The sequence below is a fragment of the Plectropomus leopardus genome, chromosome 17, assembly GCF_026936395.1.
Source record: "Plectropomus leopardus strain MGB_pleo_1.0 chromosome 17, ASM2693639v1, whole genome shotgun sequence".
Classification (NCBI taxonomy): Eukaryota; Metazoa; Chordata; class Actinopteri; order Perciformes; family Serranidae; genus Plectropomus; species Plectropomus leopardus.
In genome coordinates, this window is record NC_142192.1 from 1,467,709 (window position 1) to 1,484,390 (window position 16,682).

The 16,682-nt window shown below is 38.1% G+C and overlaps 1 protein-coding gene across 1 annotated transcript; it reads right to left on the reverse strand.

Annotated features, from left to right (window-relative positions):
- Nucleotides 1-1,436: 1,436 nt before the first annotated feature.
- tnfa (tumor necrosis factor a (TNF superfamily, member 2)) lies at nt 1,437-5,312 on the reverse strand. The gene is made up of 4 exons (XM_042506754.2): nt 4,595-5,312; nt 4,448-4,475; nt 4,156-4,212; nt 1,437-3,231 (listed from the first exon to the last, which is right to left on the reverse strand). The coding sequence occupies exons 1-4, from the start codon at nt 4,760-4,762 to the stop codon at nt 2,759-2,761; spliced, it is 726 nt and encodes a 241-aa protein (XP_042362688.1). The 5' UTR covers nt 4,763-5,312; the 3' UTR covers nt 1,437-2,758.
- Between the last annotated feature and the right edge of the window lie 11,370 nt (nt 5,313-16,682).

Genomic DNA, 16,682 nt, shown 5'->3' on the forward strand with positions numbered 1-16,682 from the left:
AGGGGGTTTACCAGATTACCAGGGAGTTCCCCTCCTCCCTTCCACTTAGTGTGGCTGTTGAGGAACTGTAACTCCATTGGAAACTTTCTTACTGCATTGTAAGAACTGCATTATAAATGAATACAGAGCCAGAAACGCCAAGTCATGGTATCTTGTGTAATGGCACGGCTATTATTGTCCGCTGTCACTGCTGATAGATGACTTGCTCAAAATTGTAATGGTAGAGCTGACGTGGAATGAGTAAGAGGTATGAGTGAATACTCCGGGGATCAAGTTCCTGTTGCCTTTTCCTCAATCAGTCATCCTTCATATTCAAAGTGCAGCCCTCTTCACCCTGAGGATACTCTCATGTGACTAACATTTTTTTAGCTTACATTTTTAACACACATTGGGCCATCCTGAATGGGAGAGGCATCCCACTGCCTGACCTTCACTGATGATCAGTTCCACTGAGTTCAACAAAGTTTTAGATTGCAATACCCCAGGGCACAAGAAGCTCAGAGCTTGTTACATCTTCACCAGGCAGGGAAGTGGAGGGCAGCCCAGTGCCATTTGGCCATCCACCAGCGTATAATAACAACGCCACTGGTTCTGCCCAAGTGCGTTCTCATCCGACACCGTCCAGCCACAATGTCCAAAGGCACTGACAGAACATCAGTATATATAAATATATATATATTTATATATACATATATATACATATATATACATATATATATATATATATATATATATATATATATATATATATATATATATATATATATATATATATATATATATATATATATGAGTTCAGTATGAGAACAGGGCACAAAGCAGCAAACTACATTTAGAGACTGGAAATACTCACATTACTCTGACATTGTTGCTGCAGGTAGTGGTACTAATACTCCATTTTCTACTGTGAAAAATATTGTCTTAGACCTCCTGAAACGCTTATTACAATCAAAAGTACAACAGCGTAAAGCTTGTGGAAATACTGTACCTTTGACTAAAAGTGAGCCCTCTGCAGCTACGGAGGATGGCTGCAGCCCAACACCAGCTAAACAACCCAAACTGGATTTTAATCGTGGACAGCTGCAGGCTACAAGCAGCAAAGAACTAAAGAAGTTTGTGGCTGGATGCATGGTGGATGAAATGTTGACTTCCCATCTGTCAAACAGATTCTTAGGAAGTACATGTTCTCATCCCACCAAGTTAAGAATTTTACACTTCCTTCATATAGCATTGGCTCTAAACCTCCTGTGGACATAAAAGATTACACTAAAGTTTTGCTCCACTGCAAAGACAGCAGCTGTAATCAGCAAGGCTTCCTGAATTTGGACATATAGAATAATTAGTACATGGGTTTATGTGGTACTTTTTTATTGGCTGTAACTGTAAATGTTAAATGAGCTTCAATGACAATGAATGAGAGACTCATTTTTGTTTGTTTCTTTTTACCAAATGAGCTTTATTTGATTGTAGTGTTCTCAGCTGTAAAACAGAAAGTGTTTCCATATAAGTCAGAACATTCCTCTGGCTGCTCTCTGTGTCATCTTCAACAAATTTATCATTCATCATCTATAGAAGAGGTCCAGGCACTCTACTTAAATGCATCACAAATTTGAGTTTTAGCATTTTATATTTGTTATACTAATATTTTTGGACTGTTTTTGATCATAGGAAAAGCACGTATTCATTTTGAAAATGGGTTTAGTTCCTCTTTCAGACATGAGAATGGCTAAATTTGCCCCAAGTGAATTTCTAGACTATCACTTTAAACTTTTTCTCTACACCAGTGAGCCAAAGCTCCTTCCAGAGAGTCCACCAATGTTATTTATCATCCCTTTGGTATCGTTAGGTGTACAGCATCACAAGTCACAAGTTAACTTGAGTGTGTTGTATCATGTTCTCATCATAATCACCTCACAAGATGTAGTGCTGTCTAACCATGCAGATGGTTTTGGTTTCTAATGAAGTTCGCATAAATGAAATTCCATTCACTTCCATTGTATTAGAACTTTCAGATAAAACTTTCTGCTTGCTGTGGTACACCTAGGGCTCTAATACAACGAACACAGCCCTCACAAACAAAGCTTTCTTTTTAAATTTATTTTTTTTCAAACATATTTCAGCACCACAGGCACCATGGCATTATTTGCAAATGTCAATAAAAATGACATTGACAAATAGCTGATCAAACTGATTAACTGTTTCAATAAATATTCTTCAAAGATACTCAGTGAACACACAAACACAAATATACACACATAAATAAATAAATAAATAAATCCATAAATAAAATAAATATAAAAATATTAAGTTGAATAAATATATCATTTAAAATCCACTTCTGTCAGCCTGTAGTGACACAATAAATATAGCACATTTGTACAAATGCACTGGCTTGAGTACTGCATTACAGCAAAAGGTACTGACACTAAGGCGAGTACATAGTACATAACATTATAGAGCCATAGAGATATCTATGGTGATACATTCCTTTACAGTGAGCTCTTTTGGTCAGTGCTACAGTTGACATAGCTTGGTCTACTTGCAAAGGTAAAATTACTTGCAAAAACTTTGGATGTAAAGTCTGCAGTGAAAGTTGCATTGACTGTTTAGTGCAGTGTATACCATCGAACATTCAACAGTGCAGGTGAGTTCAGGCAACCCAGCAGGCAACAAGCCTCTCGGTGGAGCCACCATGGGGCCTAATGGTTCTTCTAGATGTACATTCATATCTTCACCTGCTACGTTCAGTCACTTGTCCTCACAAGGAAAACACACCAAAGAAAGTCTTCCCTGGATCATCCTCCAGGCTCTGCAGCATCTTCTCTTTCATCACTGTCTTGAGTTTATCCCCTCTCCTCAGGTTGAACACAGCTCCCATGTACACAGCAGAGAACCAGTTCTCCTCATCCGGATTGCTGCTGGCTTTCTTTTGACAGACAGTGCGGATGGAGTGCAGGATGGTCTGGTAGTACTTCGTGCCATGGTCATTCCCGTACGAGTCGGACCAGCGCTTCACGGTTTGGCTCAGGTGGACCATGGGATTAGGGGTGCTGTCATCGGTGTCGCTGCTGCTGCAGTTCACCCGGAATGACGCTTGGCTGTAAACAAAGTAGAGGCCATTTCTTGGGATCACAATTTCATTGTCGCTGAGTTCCAGCCCTCCTTGAGAATGGAAATGGTCCACCTGAGTCTTCCATTCCACTGAGGTCTTCCGCTCAGGGTTGTACTTTCCTGTTGAGGAGTAGAAAGAGATGGTGAGTAAGAAAATAAGAACTGATTATTAGGGCAGAAGTTATATTATTTAGTACAAGGATATGAAGGATTTCAAGGAATGTTAATATCCAGCACATTACACATTATTCCAGGACTCCCTGGAGGAAGATATGTTATCTCAGTGAGATCTACCTGGCTAAATAAAGGGGGAAGTGTCTTTATTGGGATATATATGTAAAAGCAATATCTGTTTCATTTGAAATTTCTCATTTTGCTGCTGACCCCTACCAAATCCATGTCACCCATCTAAAGGACTAGTGGACCCTCAAACAATCCCTTGAATTTCTTAAAGAACCCCATGAACATGCTCAAGGAGCTGTTGGGTAACTTCTTCAAGATGCATATGAGCTTTCACAGTAAACCCAAAAACTTCTTGAAGAAGGCAAAGAGCCTAATCAAGAAGCCCTAGAATTTCTTCACAAAACCCCAAAACTTTGTCAAGATGCCGAGAAACCTCCCCATGAACCCCAAAAACTTGCTGTTGAAGCCCTAAAACCTTCTTAAGGGACAACTAGGTCTAATCCTAATGCCTCAAAGACCAGTGGTTACAGAACTACTGAACTAATGCAACCAAGAGTGAAGATTCTACAGTAGCTCAACTGGGCAAAATTATGTCCTTGCCACAGCAGCTATGTGTTCAATTCCAACCCACAGCCCTTTGCTGCATGTCTTCACCTCACTCCCCATTTCACTCTAAATCTGTCCTATCCAATAAGGGCAAAAAAAGCCCCAAAATAGCCCTTAAAAGAAAAAAAAAAAGATTGCACACAGAGAATGCCAGTCCAAAATAGGTTGCGGTATCTTGTCTTACATTAATCTTATTATATATATATCAAACAGTTCCATGTAGTCTTTATGACTATATTCATTGCTTTTTATTACCTTCTAAATGAATGGCCGCTCTCACATTTGAAATTTGCCTCAATGTGTGGCGAAGATCTGAAAAGAAGAGAAGACGGAGGTTTAGAAAATTATGTATATCAAGACAGCTGTGCTTGTAACTTTTAGAATTTAAAAGCATCTTAGTAAGGGTTGAACTGATCTACTGATCTGAAAAGAGTAGACTATCTGGACAGTCTGACGATGTCCACTTATTAACAGTTATTAGACACAACAAAACTGTTAAAGTACGAGTTTTAAACATAAAATATTAAATTTAAGGAAAAGTTCTCACCAACATTTTCTTCATCTTGTCCTGGGCCCTGTTGCAAGAAGAGAAGGATAAAGGGACAGTTATAGAATGGCTGAGTTGGGCCCCTCGCTGCTGGAGGCATCCGGCCCTTCAATAATTCAGAGACTAATTTAAGATTTGTGTTCTCACCTTGGTATGCCTGTTGATGACAAGGACAGCAGCAGCAGTGGCAGCGAGGCAGAGTGTGAACACCAGCAGGGCTGTGGTTAGCTTTGAGCTGGGTTTGACTCGCGCTGTTTGTTTCCTGGCTTCTGTATCGACGGTGGCGTCCAGCATTACCTTGCATTCACCTTCCATTGTTTTCAACAAGGTTCCCTCTATCACTTCTAGTCAAGCTGAGTTCTTAGAAGCCTTGTTGAGAGCTTTCTTTCTTCTTCTTCTTCTACTGTCGCTCTGGTTTTTTGACAGACACTCAGAGTGTGGCTCTTAAAAACAGTTACCTCTGGGGAAACTCCAGTGATGTCACTCATAGTGATTTGTTGAGGAAGAGAGAGCCAGAGCTGGGAAGGATCTTACACACCAGACACTCCTACACACATGGCATCTATATGACTGTGTTATCCCATTACCACATACACCTGTAGAAACCCCTTGTACGTCTCAGTGCAAACACACACACGCACACACACACACGCACACACAGTCAAGAGATACTCACGCACAGACAAGGATAAACACATAATTATATATGCTCTCAAATACACATACACTCCCATTCTGCCAAACACCTGAATACCAAAATGCAGCTACAAAAACTACAGAAAAAAACCCTCACAAAACTCACCTAGCCTACGAACCTAAAATGCACATTTTAGCCAATCATACCACATCAAGTGTTGAGTGTTGACGCATGTTGTGGTGCACTGGATATCTCTATGTGGGTCAAATATATGGAAACTGTGTAAAAGTGCAGGGTAACAAGCCACAGACACATCACTCAGTTATTCAGCGAGGCGTCTGCCTTGTTTGATGGCATTGCCAAAAATTTGTGACGCTATATGAACAGGATATTGCACTATGTGCTATAGCCTAAATATAAAATGAACTGCAACTGACGTGTCATTGTTAATATCGGCATTACACGATGTCACTTCCTGTTTTTTTAAAAACAGGCAGGGCTCTTATAGTTCTGCTTGAGGAGTGTCAAAATAGTCAACACTGAAATACAGTACAATGTAAAACAAAACAAAAAAAAATCTATATATGGCATTATCTGGTAATGGGATTAGTGAGATTCATTCAAAGTCGTTGTTTGGAAATAGGGAAGGCAAAGCAATTTTATTTATGGAGCAAGTACCAAAAGTGCCTTACATTTAGTCAGATCAAGTTCATTGTAGGCCAGTCACAAGGCATGACCCCAAAGCGCTGTACAAATAGTGATTTCAATTACATTTCAGTGTGACCTATAAAGTCGAATATCACAAATCACATTTAGTCTCAAAGGGCTGTAGTTGTTTCTCTTTAAGTAGCAATGATGTGTGGAAGATGAAGAAACCTCCGCGGACACCGACTCGGTTGCATAATAATCAATTTATTGCAGCAAAGTTCAGCATTTACCAGGCCCCATGGTCTGCCTGGGAGAGGATTCAGGACCAATGCGAATCTCTCCCTTTCAGCTCATGCAAGTCTCTTATATACGTACAGGCATCAATACATTTGTCCGTAAAGCAACTCTTCCCCTGCTATGATCAATCACAAAACCCCACAAGTATCTCCTTATTTGGAAGGAGCCTTATTCCATATTACTTCTAGCCTGGCGCCAGTATTCTACACATTTGTCTTCCAGGCCTAAACATCCCTAGACCACTAACTTCGAGGCCTCTTTGCCTGACCAAATTAGGAACTTTAAGAAACTGAGCATAATACACTACAGGGCTTTACAGCGTTTGACATGCATCTGTCCTTTGACCCTCACTGCGGATAAGGAAAAACTCTTTACATCAAAAATAGAATGATAGTAAAATGTATAAGGGAAAAATGATAAAATATGATTTCATGATAAGCACATTCATTAAATAATACCTTCAGGCACACTGAATTGGAATTCAAGTTTCACATGTAATGTATGACTAAAAACTGTCTGTTTACCTGAGACTAAATAGTTTTCATAGTCATCCAGGTTAAGGTGGTGTCCATGACAATGTCACAGAGCAATAATAACCATCAATAACAACTCACAATGAGTAAGAATAAATGTGGATGATTCATTTCTATTAGGAGATGGGAATATGAGTGGGAGAGTTAGTCAGAGGTCAACTCAGATCAATGAACATCAATATGGTTATATATGGAGTCTCAGCTTGAGGGGAGATGAGCTGAAAAGTTGAACTAAGATGACCGAAAAGCAGGCTGAAAAATGTGCGTCTTCATCGTCACAGACAACCCACAGCCTTGAAAGAGGAACATCCACCTACGTTTGCTGCCAGCTACAAGCATGCCACAATTCACATCAGCCAATTATCTTCCATATACCGTGAGACGAACATATACAGCAGTGATACAGTGATACTCATCGTACGTGTCTGGCCCCCTGTTAGGAGCTGGGGTAACAGCCATTTTCAAATTCGCAAGTGATTCACACTGTGAATTGTTTTTGTACTTTTAGTATACATGAGGTGTCGGAGTGCATAAGACAGCATAAAAATAGAGCTTGTTTATAAAAATAAAACTAAAAAAAAAAGTGTCAGAGCCCCCAAACCCCCCAAGGGAGGTCCTGGTTAAGCCCCTAAGTCCAGGTCCTTAAGTCCTGGAAATGTCCTTAAGTCCTAGAAACGTCTTAAAATCTTAGAAATGTCCTAGAATCCGGGAAAAGACCTAAAATCCTAGAAACATCTTAAAATCCTAGAAATGTCCTGAAATCCGAAACACTTCAAAAAATCATAGAAACATCCTAAAGTGTTAGAAATGCGAGAAAGGTTCTAAAATTTTAGACCATCCTAAAATCCTAAAAACCTCCTAAAATCCTAGAAATGTCTTACAATCCTAAAATGTTCCTAAAATCCTAGAAACACTGTAAAATCCTAGAAACGTTCTAAAATCCTAGAAATGTCCTCAAATCGTAGGAGCGTTGTAAAATCCTAGAAATGTCCTAAAATCCAAAAAACATTCTAAAATTCTAGAAATGTCCTGAAATCCTAAGAACATATATGGGGGCTGCTGTGATGGGCCCCTGCTGTCCTGTCATTTTGTAAAAGTGGCCCCCATGTAAAGCAAGTTGAGTATCCCTGGTTTACAGTATATAAACATTTAAACCACAGCACTTCAAGATGTCACTTTGTAAGGAAAGCAAAACCAGCATCCTTCCTACACTGTCACCTCAGAGTGAAGATGGATTGACTTGTTGACCCTGTTAATACAAAGATATGAAATCAAGCCTGTATCTCTTTTGGGCTTCTTATGGATAACAAATGATTATCGCTTGGCAGGAATCCCAGATTTGGATCAGCACCAAAGTCTAATCAGCAACACCATATTTCATAGAAGCCACTAATATGTTTTTCTATCCCACAATAAGCCTGAAAACCAAACCTCGTCTGGAGAAAGAGGGCTGGTGATTTATTCAAGCATATTTTACAGTTTTAATTTCATTTTTATGTCACAACAATAATGGAGTTAAAGTTGTACAAAACAGCAGCAGTTGTCAAATTAAGGAGGCCTTGTGGTTGCCAGTGACATCATGGAAGATCAGATTTTTCATTCTTTACAGTAATTATAAGCCATATTTCATGTCTAAAGATTGCATACTCCAAAAATTTTGGGTGGAGTAACACCTTGAGGTGCTGAATGAGATCACTGATGACATACCTGATTAGATAAGACTGCAATGTTCACAAAATATCTTAAGCTGATAATTAGACAGGTTGTAAACTGTTAATAACAGTTTAGATATATTAAATAAAACCACTTTAATTGGAGATTAAAACTCCAAATTAATGTTCCTAAACTGTAATGCCAGAGGAAAACTAGAAAACTGTGTTTATTTTTTGTCTTACATTGTTTCATTGTTTGTTCAAAATTGTGAAAATATGAACACACTGACACATACACACACACACACACACACACACACACACACACATACACATATTGGTAGGAACCACAACACCGTTGATTATCATGAGGAAATAGTGTCATCATGATAGCAATAAAAACAAATAGAAGGTAGAAGAAGGTAGAAGGTAGATTTATTTGATAATTTTTAAACAAAGTTTAAAAAATGAAATAAAATTTGGAAAAAGAAAAGAATAGAATAGAATATATACTGCAAATGTAATGCATTACAATACTTTTATTGAGTGGATGCTTTTATCCAAAATTATTTATAATCATTGCATTCAATTGTGTGGGTAAAAAAGTGCAAGAATCAGGTTCAGGTTCAGGTTCAGGTTACTTTATTTGTACCTGTAGGTAAATTTGGTTTGCAGTATTAAGTGCAAGGCATCCATCAACACAGGTTTCAGACACCACTGACAACATGCAGAATAAAACATGACAATAAGATAAAAAGATAAAACAAATAAAAAGATAAAACAATTAAAGTGCGCCAGTGCTAATCATATTGTTAAATCATCATCATCATCATCATCATCATCATCATCATCATATCAATTAAAACATACAAGCACATCGACTCTTTAGATCATTAGATAATTTTCCCATATCATTCCCATAACATCATGGAGATGTTGGCAGCGAAGGACAGCTGTTCATCAAGTGTGTAATGGCTCAGGGACTGGGACAACACAAAGCTGAGGTGGAGGAGTGGGAGGAGAAGGAGGGTGGAGAACCGAGATTACAGTTTAAACAGGACGAATAAACAGAAGGAGATTTTCTTCACATTTACTCAATGTGTTAAAAGAAATGAATAAAATACATGATGGGGAAATTACAGTTTGACCACAAACATTCTGATCCTACTCCTAAGTATCACTTGACATCTCATTCAGTGAGAATGACTAAACTTGCCTTTCCAGCGAGGGAGACTTTAGTAGGAGGGTGTCTGACAACAAGACAAGAAGGATGTGAATATTTTCCCCCTTTTTATGTGGTATTCAGCCCACCTTCACATACATTTACTACATTTTTGCATCTCATTTTGTATAAGGATTTAAAAAGAACTGTTTAGAAATAAAAACTCCCTTCATGTGACAGTACATCACCCTGCTCTTGATGTTCTATTTTTCTGTTTCTAAATCTGACACAAGAAGCAAATTCCCTTCATCTAAAAAAAAACTTGACTCTCTCCCCAGTGCCGCAGAGGAGTACACAGTGGTTTTTGTGCATTGGCCCACTGCTAAGCTTCCTCATTACATTATGATAACATAATATAGACATCCACATCGCTGACAAAACAGCCGCTCACCTCAAATATTTGGTGCACAATCTCTCTGCTGTTAAGAAAAATATGTGAAGGCATTGCGTTCATGATGGGTGATGTGGTTTTGCACACATAATTACAACTTGATCATATTTATATTGTTGTTGTTTATTTTTAGTCATAAATAGAGCTATGTGGTCCATTTTATTTGATATAGTTAGATAACTATGGATAACTGTGTTTGATCAATAGATATACCTATGGAAGTTCACAATGACTGTTACCCTCTACACACTGCCATCACACAGCAGAGGAGCTTGTTCAGTAGCAGGCTGCGGTCACAGAGCTGCTCCACAGACTCCTAAGACATGCTTGTCTAGATAGTTGTGGTTTGATCAACAGATATAGCTGCGTATTATGTTCATAGCAAGGAAAGTTAACAGAGTGATTGCTAATAATGCCATCACGGGGAAGAATTTATGAAATAAATAGTATTGGTTCAAGCACAGAACCTTGCAGAACTCAGTAACAGGCTTTAGAATGCACAAAGGGTTGATGATTTTTATGAACAAAGTGAGATCCATCCGATAAACACATTTTAAACCAGCTTAGTTTCACTCCTTTAAAGCAAATTAAATGTTCCAGTCTATGAAAAAGTATGTGAAGGTCAGTTGTGTCAAATGCGGCACTGAGATCTAATCAAACAAGTACATAGACAAGTCCTTACGCCAAAGTGGTCGGTGACAGTAGGTTGGACATCAGTCAACATCACCTAACACATTTTTTAATTTGATTTTGTGAAAGTATTTTTTAGTCCTGGGTAAAACAATACAAATATGATGGGAAATAGTGGGACTTGCCATACCTGCCCGATTAACTTCATTAGAGGTGGCACCAAAGTCCGACTGCTGCTAAATTCCAGTGCTGTTACTAATGTAATGACTGTTCCTTTTGTTATAGTTTCATTTACATAATGAGAAAGCATATAGTTGTTCCTTATGTACAGTTCCATTATTTAATCCCCTTTTTTTCCTGAGCTGAAGCCAGAGCTCACAGGTGCCTTGCGACCTAAATATATGGGGTCCAATCAGACCTTAAAAACCACCATGGGTTTGCCACTATGTGAGCTCATGCCTCTAAAAAAGAAGCGTAATCATTTGAGGTAAAGCCAGCCACTATAGATTTGCAAAGGTCTTGACCTCCAGCTGCAGAATCTTGCATGGTAAAGAAAAGAAATGACATAAAGGTCACCTCTATGTGACAGCGTGGCAGGGTCGAAGGCTCTGACTGCTGCCTGTGCCTTCGCACCAAACAGCAGTTCAAAATTTTATTCTTGTAGTCTCTTAAGGTCACTTGGGTAAGTAAGTAAGAAAAGCTTTATTTATATAGCACTTTATAAAACATACTGTTACAAAGCGCTTCACAAAACACATATACACACACACTTAAAAATATATCAGTGAATGAACGAATTAATTTCATTTCACGAGTTTCATATATAATATAATTATAAACAGTATATAACAGTATAATATAGACCAAAACAAACAAATATCACACAGGGAGTCACTATAGGAAGGCTTTCCTATAAAAGTGAGTTTTTAGTAGCAGTCCAAGGACTCAGCAAACCTAATGGAGTGGAGAAGATTATTCCAGAAGGTAAGGGCTAGAACAGCGAATGAACGATCACCTTTTGTTTTAAAGTACGAGTGAGGGACTGATACAAGACAAAGATTTGTGGACTGGAGTGGTTGAGAGGTAGCATAAGGAACAAGGACAGAAATGTAACTGGGGGCAAGGTTGTGCAGGGCTTTGAATGTTATCAACAGGATCTCATAGAACTAGTAGTTACTGAGGAGCTAATGAAGAACAAATGAGCAATGAATGAGGAACTAATCATTAGTTAATGGTCAGTTTTTGGGTAACTCCAAATCAAATGTCATACAGAAGCTAATCATTACTTAATAGGGAACTAATGAGGAGGGAATGAGGAACTAGCCATACTAAGGTATACAAAAAATTAGTAGTTACTGAGAAACTAACGAGGAACTAATCATTAGTTAATGGTCAGTTCTTAGTAACTCCCAATCAAATGTCATACAGTAACTAATCATTAGTTAATAATTTGTTAACTAATAATAACAGAGGGAACTGATGAGAAACAAATGAGGAACTAATCATTAGTTAATGGTCAGTTCTTGAGTAACTTCCATTCAGATACCAGACAGTGGCTAATCATTAGTTAATGATGAGTTAATTTAGAAATGAGTTATGTAACTAATAAGGGATGAATGAGGAACTAACTATTAGTTAATGATCAGTTCTCTGGTGACTCCTAAAATTAGCTGATTAGTAAAATGAGTGAGGGAACAAATGAGGAACAACCTAATAACCAATCAATCAATCTTTATTGACAAGATGCAATCACAGTGAAATGTAATCCTGCCAGCTCCTGCATATTGTGCAACAAAGAAGTCCAATAAGTAACACTTGTAAATAATGAACACATTAGCCACAATATATGCATGGTTGGAGGGGGCAGTGATCCTATTCGGGATCCCAGTGGCCTGAGAGTAGAAGCTACTCCTCAGCTCCTCAGCACCAGCCTGAAACATTACTGAATTATTTCCTGGCCATTAGTTGTTGTTTTTTGTGTAGGACTGCAATACATGAATAGTTAATGAGTACTGAATCATAACTTAATTATTACTTAACCATTATTTACCCTTTTTGTGTCCCCTGAAGTAAAGTGTCTCATCACACTGAGTAGTTAATGAGTACTGAATTATTACTAAATTATTACTTGACCAGTATTTACCCTTTTTGTGTCCCCTGAAGTAAAGTGAAGCATCATACTAAGTAGTTAATGGGTAGTGAATCATTACTTAATTAATTCTTGACCATTAGTTACCCATTTTGCATCCCCTGAAGTAAAGTGAAGCATCATACTGAGTAATTAGTGAGTAATGAATCATTAATTAACCATTAACCTTCATTATGCTTTTTGTCAGTCTTAAAAGGGGCTACACCCTTATTCACTGATAAATATTATCCTACTGCCTTAACACATGGTGGGTCCTTCCAGTCACTTACATATGAAGAGGTCGAGAGGAATTTATCAATTTACATTTTAGTTCTGCTGTGCAACATTCTCAAATAAAAATATTGTACTGATCTCATCTGAAACAGCAAGCTGAACCCATTTGCCCAAGATCCCAATGAATGACCTGCCTGTCTGTTGTACATGGCAGGATTTACTGAAGAGAAGGTGAAACTGAAATTAACACAAATAGTACAAATATAGATTTACTCAAAAACTGACCATTAACTAATGATTAGTTGACCATTAACTAATGATTAGTTCCTCATTCGTTTCTCAGTAACTACTCATTTTTTGTAAAGTGTTACTGGGTCTTGTAGAATATTCTGAATTTTACTGGAAGCCAATGGAATGATGCAAGAATAGGTGTTATGTGGATGTGATGGCTCGTCCTAGTCAGTAGTCTTGCAGCTGTCTTTTGAACCAGTTGTAAACGATTTAGAACAGCTTGACTAAGGCATGTGCAAAGGGAATTGCAATAATCTAAATGGGAGAGAATGAAAGTGTGTATTAGAAACTCAAGATCCTTGGTAGACAACATACATCTGATTTTTGCAAAATTTATAAGCTCAAGAAAACAGGAGCAAGCTTAGTGACATGATAGTCAAAAGTCTTTTGCTGATCAAAGACAATACCCAGATTCTTAGCAACAGGTTTGATGTTTGAAGAGGACCAATAAACTGATTAATTGCAGAGGAAAAGCTATCAGGGCCAATTAAGAGAATTTCTGTTTTTTTTCTGGGTTTAAATTGAGAAAATTAAGAGACATCCAGACATTCATGGCAGCTAAGCAATTGTGGAGGGAGGACAGTTGATTGGAAGGTGCTGAACAAATGCCAGAGAGGTAGCATATATAGTGAAGAGAGGATTGGTCCAAGAACTGATCCCTGAGGAACTCCACACAGCAGGGGAGCTGAGGAGGATACATGATTGTTAATTAAGACTTGAAATTGTCTGTTAGTCAAATATGACTGAAACCATTTTAAAGTGGTACATTGTTATTGGACAGGTGGACCTGTCATTGACTTTCCCAGTGTCCACTGTTTTAAAAACCGTAGGCCAAATTTTGATGATCGACTTTATCGTTTTTTCATGAGATCTGTGGCTATGTGTCTTTAACACTAGTGTGATGAGAGGACCAGAGCAGTCACCTGATCATCACCTGATGAAGAGTTGGATCAGATGTCCAGCAAAACTGTAAGGGTAAACAGAGGGCTCTGTTTGCAACAATCCACCATGCACAAACACATTTCCAATGTCAGAATCTTCTCTTTACTTCTCATGTTCATATCAAGTGACATAAAAAAAATCTTATCAAAGTTCTTATTGATTTACATTCAAATATGCTTCCATTCTCTGCCCTTACATTATAAATAAAATGTTTGTCCTTCACCTCACACATGAACTAGGTCTTACTCTTGGCATTTGATTTTCCTGTGTGTATGAAACTGTGTATGGTACATGTTGCTGTAGCTTGGCCCATCTGCTCCTTTCCTTCCATTTTAGAGGGAAATGAACAGTGCATCACTCACAATGTCAACCACATGAAACAGTGAAACTGTGGAGGATGGTTTCAGGCTGCTGATTCTGTGAAGATAAGGGAGGTTGTTTGAGGACAGCAGGGGGAAAACCCCATGTCTTTAAGGTCTGATTCCATTTTAACCTCTAAAAAGTGAGAATCAGTCCAACAGAGTGTATGCAATAAAATACCTGTTGTCAACAATAGTTTTGGCCATCTGGTCAATTTCTTTATAATTATGAATTGTACTTCACTTGATAAATTTCAAAAATGATGTTATTTCTGTCAATTTGTGTTTCTATGGGCATTTCTATGGGCATTGCAGCATATTCAATAAGCTTTACATTCTACAGGTACTAACATTATAAGTAAGTCAGAGCATTCAGTGGGTTGTTTTAGAATCTTTGGGGTCTGTAAATATGTTGTGACAATATACAACCTTGATTTTAAAAAGTATTCTGGATCCTTTTCTTTTTAAAGCAAGTACTCGAGTACTTGAACTCAGGTACACTCTGCAACTTTAACTTGCACTCGAGTAATATCTGACCAGGAGTATCTATACTTTGACTAAAGTTATAGTGTTGTGTACCTTTTCCACCACCGCATGGCCAATGTGTGAGTATTGATTCACTTTGACATTACAGCCTTATGTGATAGCTGCAGCACCATGGGCGCTGACATTTTTTAGACTTCACTTGAGAAAGATAAGAAAAAAAAAAAACCTCCACTTGTACTCATAAACTTAAGAATAAGAGATGTTTTCCATAACTTAAAAATGCTCTGAATCTACACCTTCTGAGACATGTTTTGGAGTGATTATACAAAATCTTATTGGTCAAGATAAATAATTTGTAAGCTGAAGCTATATGGATCAGATCAGCCTTTTTTTCTTTTTAAAGCACTGATTTATTTAGACATTACTTTTAATGTTTTTGGGATTGTTTGCAATTGCAAATGGTATGAAATACTCCTTATAATATTTTTTCTCTGATGAATTCAAAAAATTTCCCCATGGGTTTGGTTATCATTTCAGCCAGTTCAGTTTCTTGTTATATCATGATTATGTGAATGGGCGAATGTGACTCAGTCTGAAAGCATTTTGTTTTGGTAGAAAAAACATCAGTGAGTAAAATGTAAGTAGTGGGGCAGCTGCAGGGTAAATCCTGATCTCCATGGGCACTCCCTGCTCTGAGCCTGCATGTGATGAATCAAATGATCACTTAGAATTGCTTTTAACAGTTACTCCTACACTTTGCTGGATGTAGGAGTAAGTTTCTTACTAAGTGTGTCTTTTTGTTCACACGCAACCTTAAGTGTGATTCTTAGAAGGATGATAAACGTGGGCACATGTCTCTGAGAAGACTAGTGCAGTTCCTCCACATCAAACTGGGAACATGTCAGAGCAGCAAAGAGACAAACACAAATTGTTGCCACAAAGTTGAAAGAATACCGTTGTTTAGAATATTATCTATATGTTAGCTTTAAAGTCTTTGTAAAGCAAAAATAAATGCATAAGGAGTGTGTTACTATGTACAAGATGGACGACGCGCCCCCACTTATTCGCGCTGTTAATGTTTATGTGAGGTTAAAATACCTGAGATACTGGTGTTGCCATCTTGCGAGGGTGATGTCATTGAGAGCTGGAGTCTGCGCAGTAGCGATATCCTGGAGAAGTTCCAGCCAAAATACCCATCTGACCAAGCGAGCAGCTCCATTGCAAGCATATTGATTGGCTGCAACAGCTGTCAATCATGGTGGAAATCCCCTTTTTGTATAATTTAGTAACTCATTAAAACCGAATTTATCATGGAAACAAACACTTGAACAAACATCAGAGTGATGTGAAATACCTTCAGTGAAAGAAAACCATTTTGGAAAACATTTATTTGGTGTATACTTTGACTTTTTAGTTTGGCCAACTCACTAACCATTGTCCCATTCACTAACATGGAGGGGCGGGTTTTATGACCTATACTGCAGACAGACACAAGGGGGCAATCCAGATTGAAATGTTAAACTTTGGGGGACCCAAGAAAAATGTGTGTAATACATAAATCTGAGTAATCTGAGTAATAAAAAAAATTGTCAGCGTTAGCTGCTGTTAGCTTTCAATGGCTCTCTTGTTCTTTGGGTCAGGGTGTATATGTTATTGAGCTACTACTTAAGCTGCGAAGGAGATTCTTGAGCTGCCTCAGCTACTAGCTCTTTAGGGGGTTAGTTGCTAATGAGAGTCTGCTCATTCTGCATTTATATGTAGCCTAGTGGGGGAGATGTTATGCAA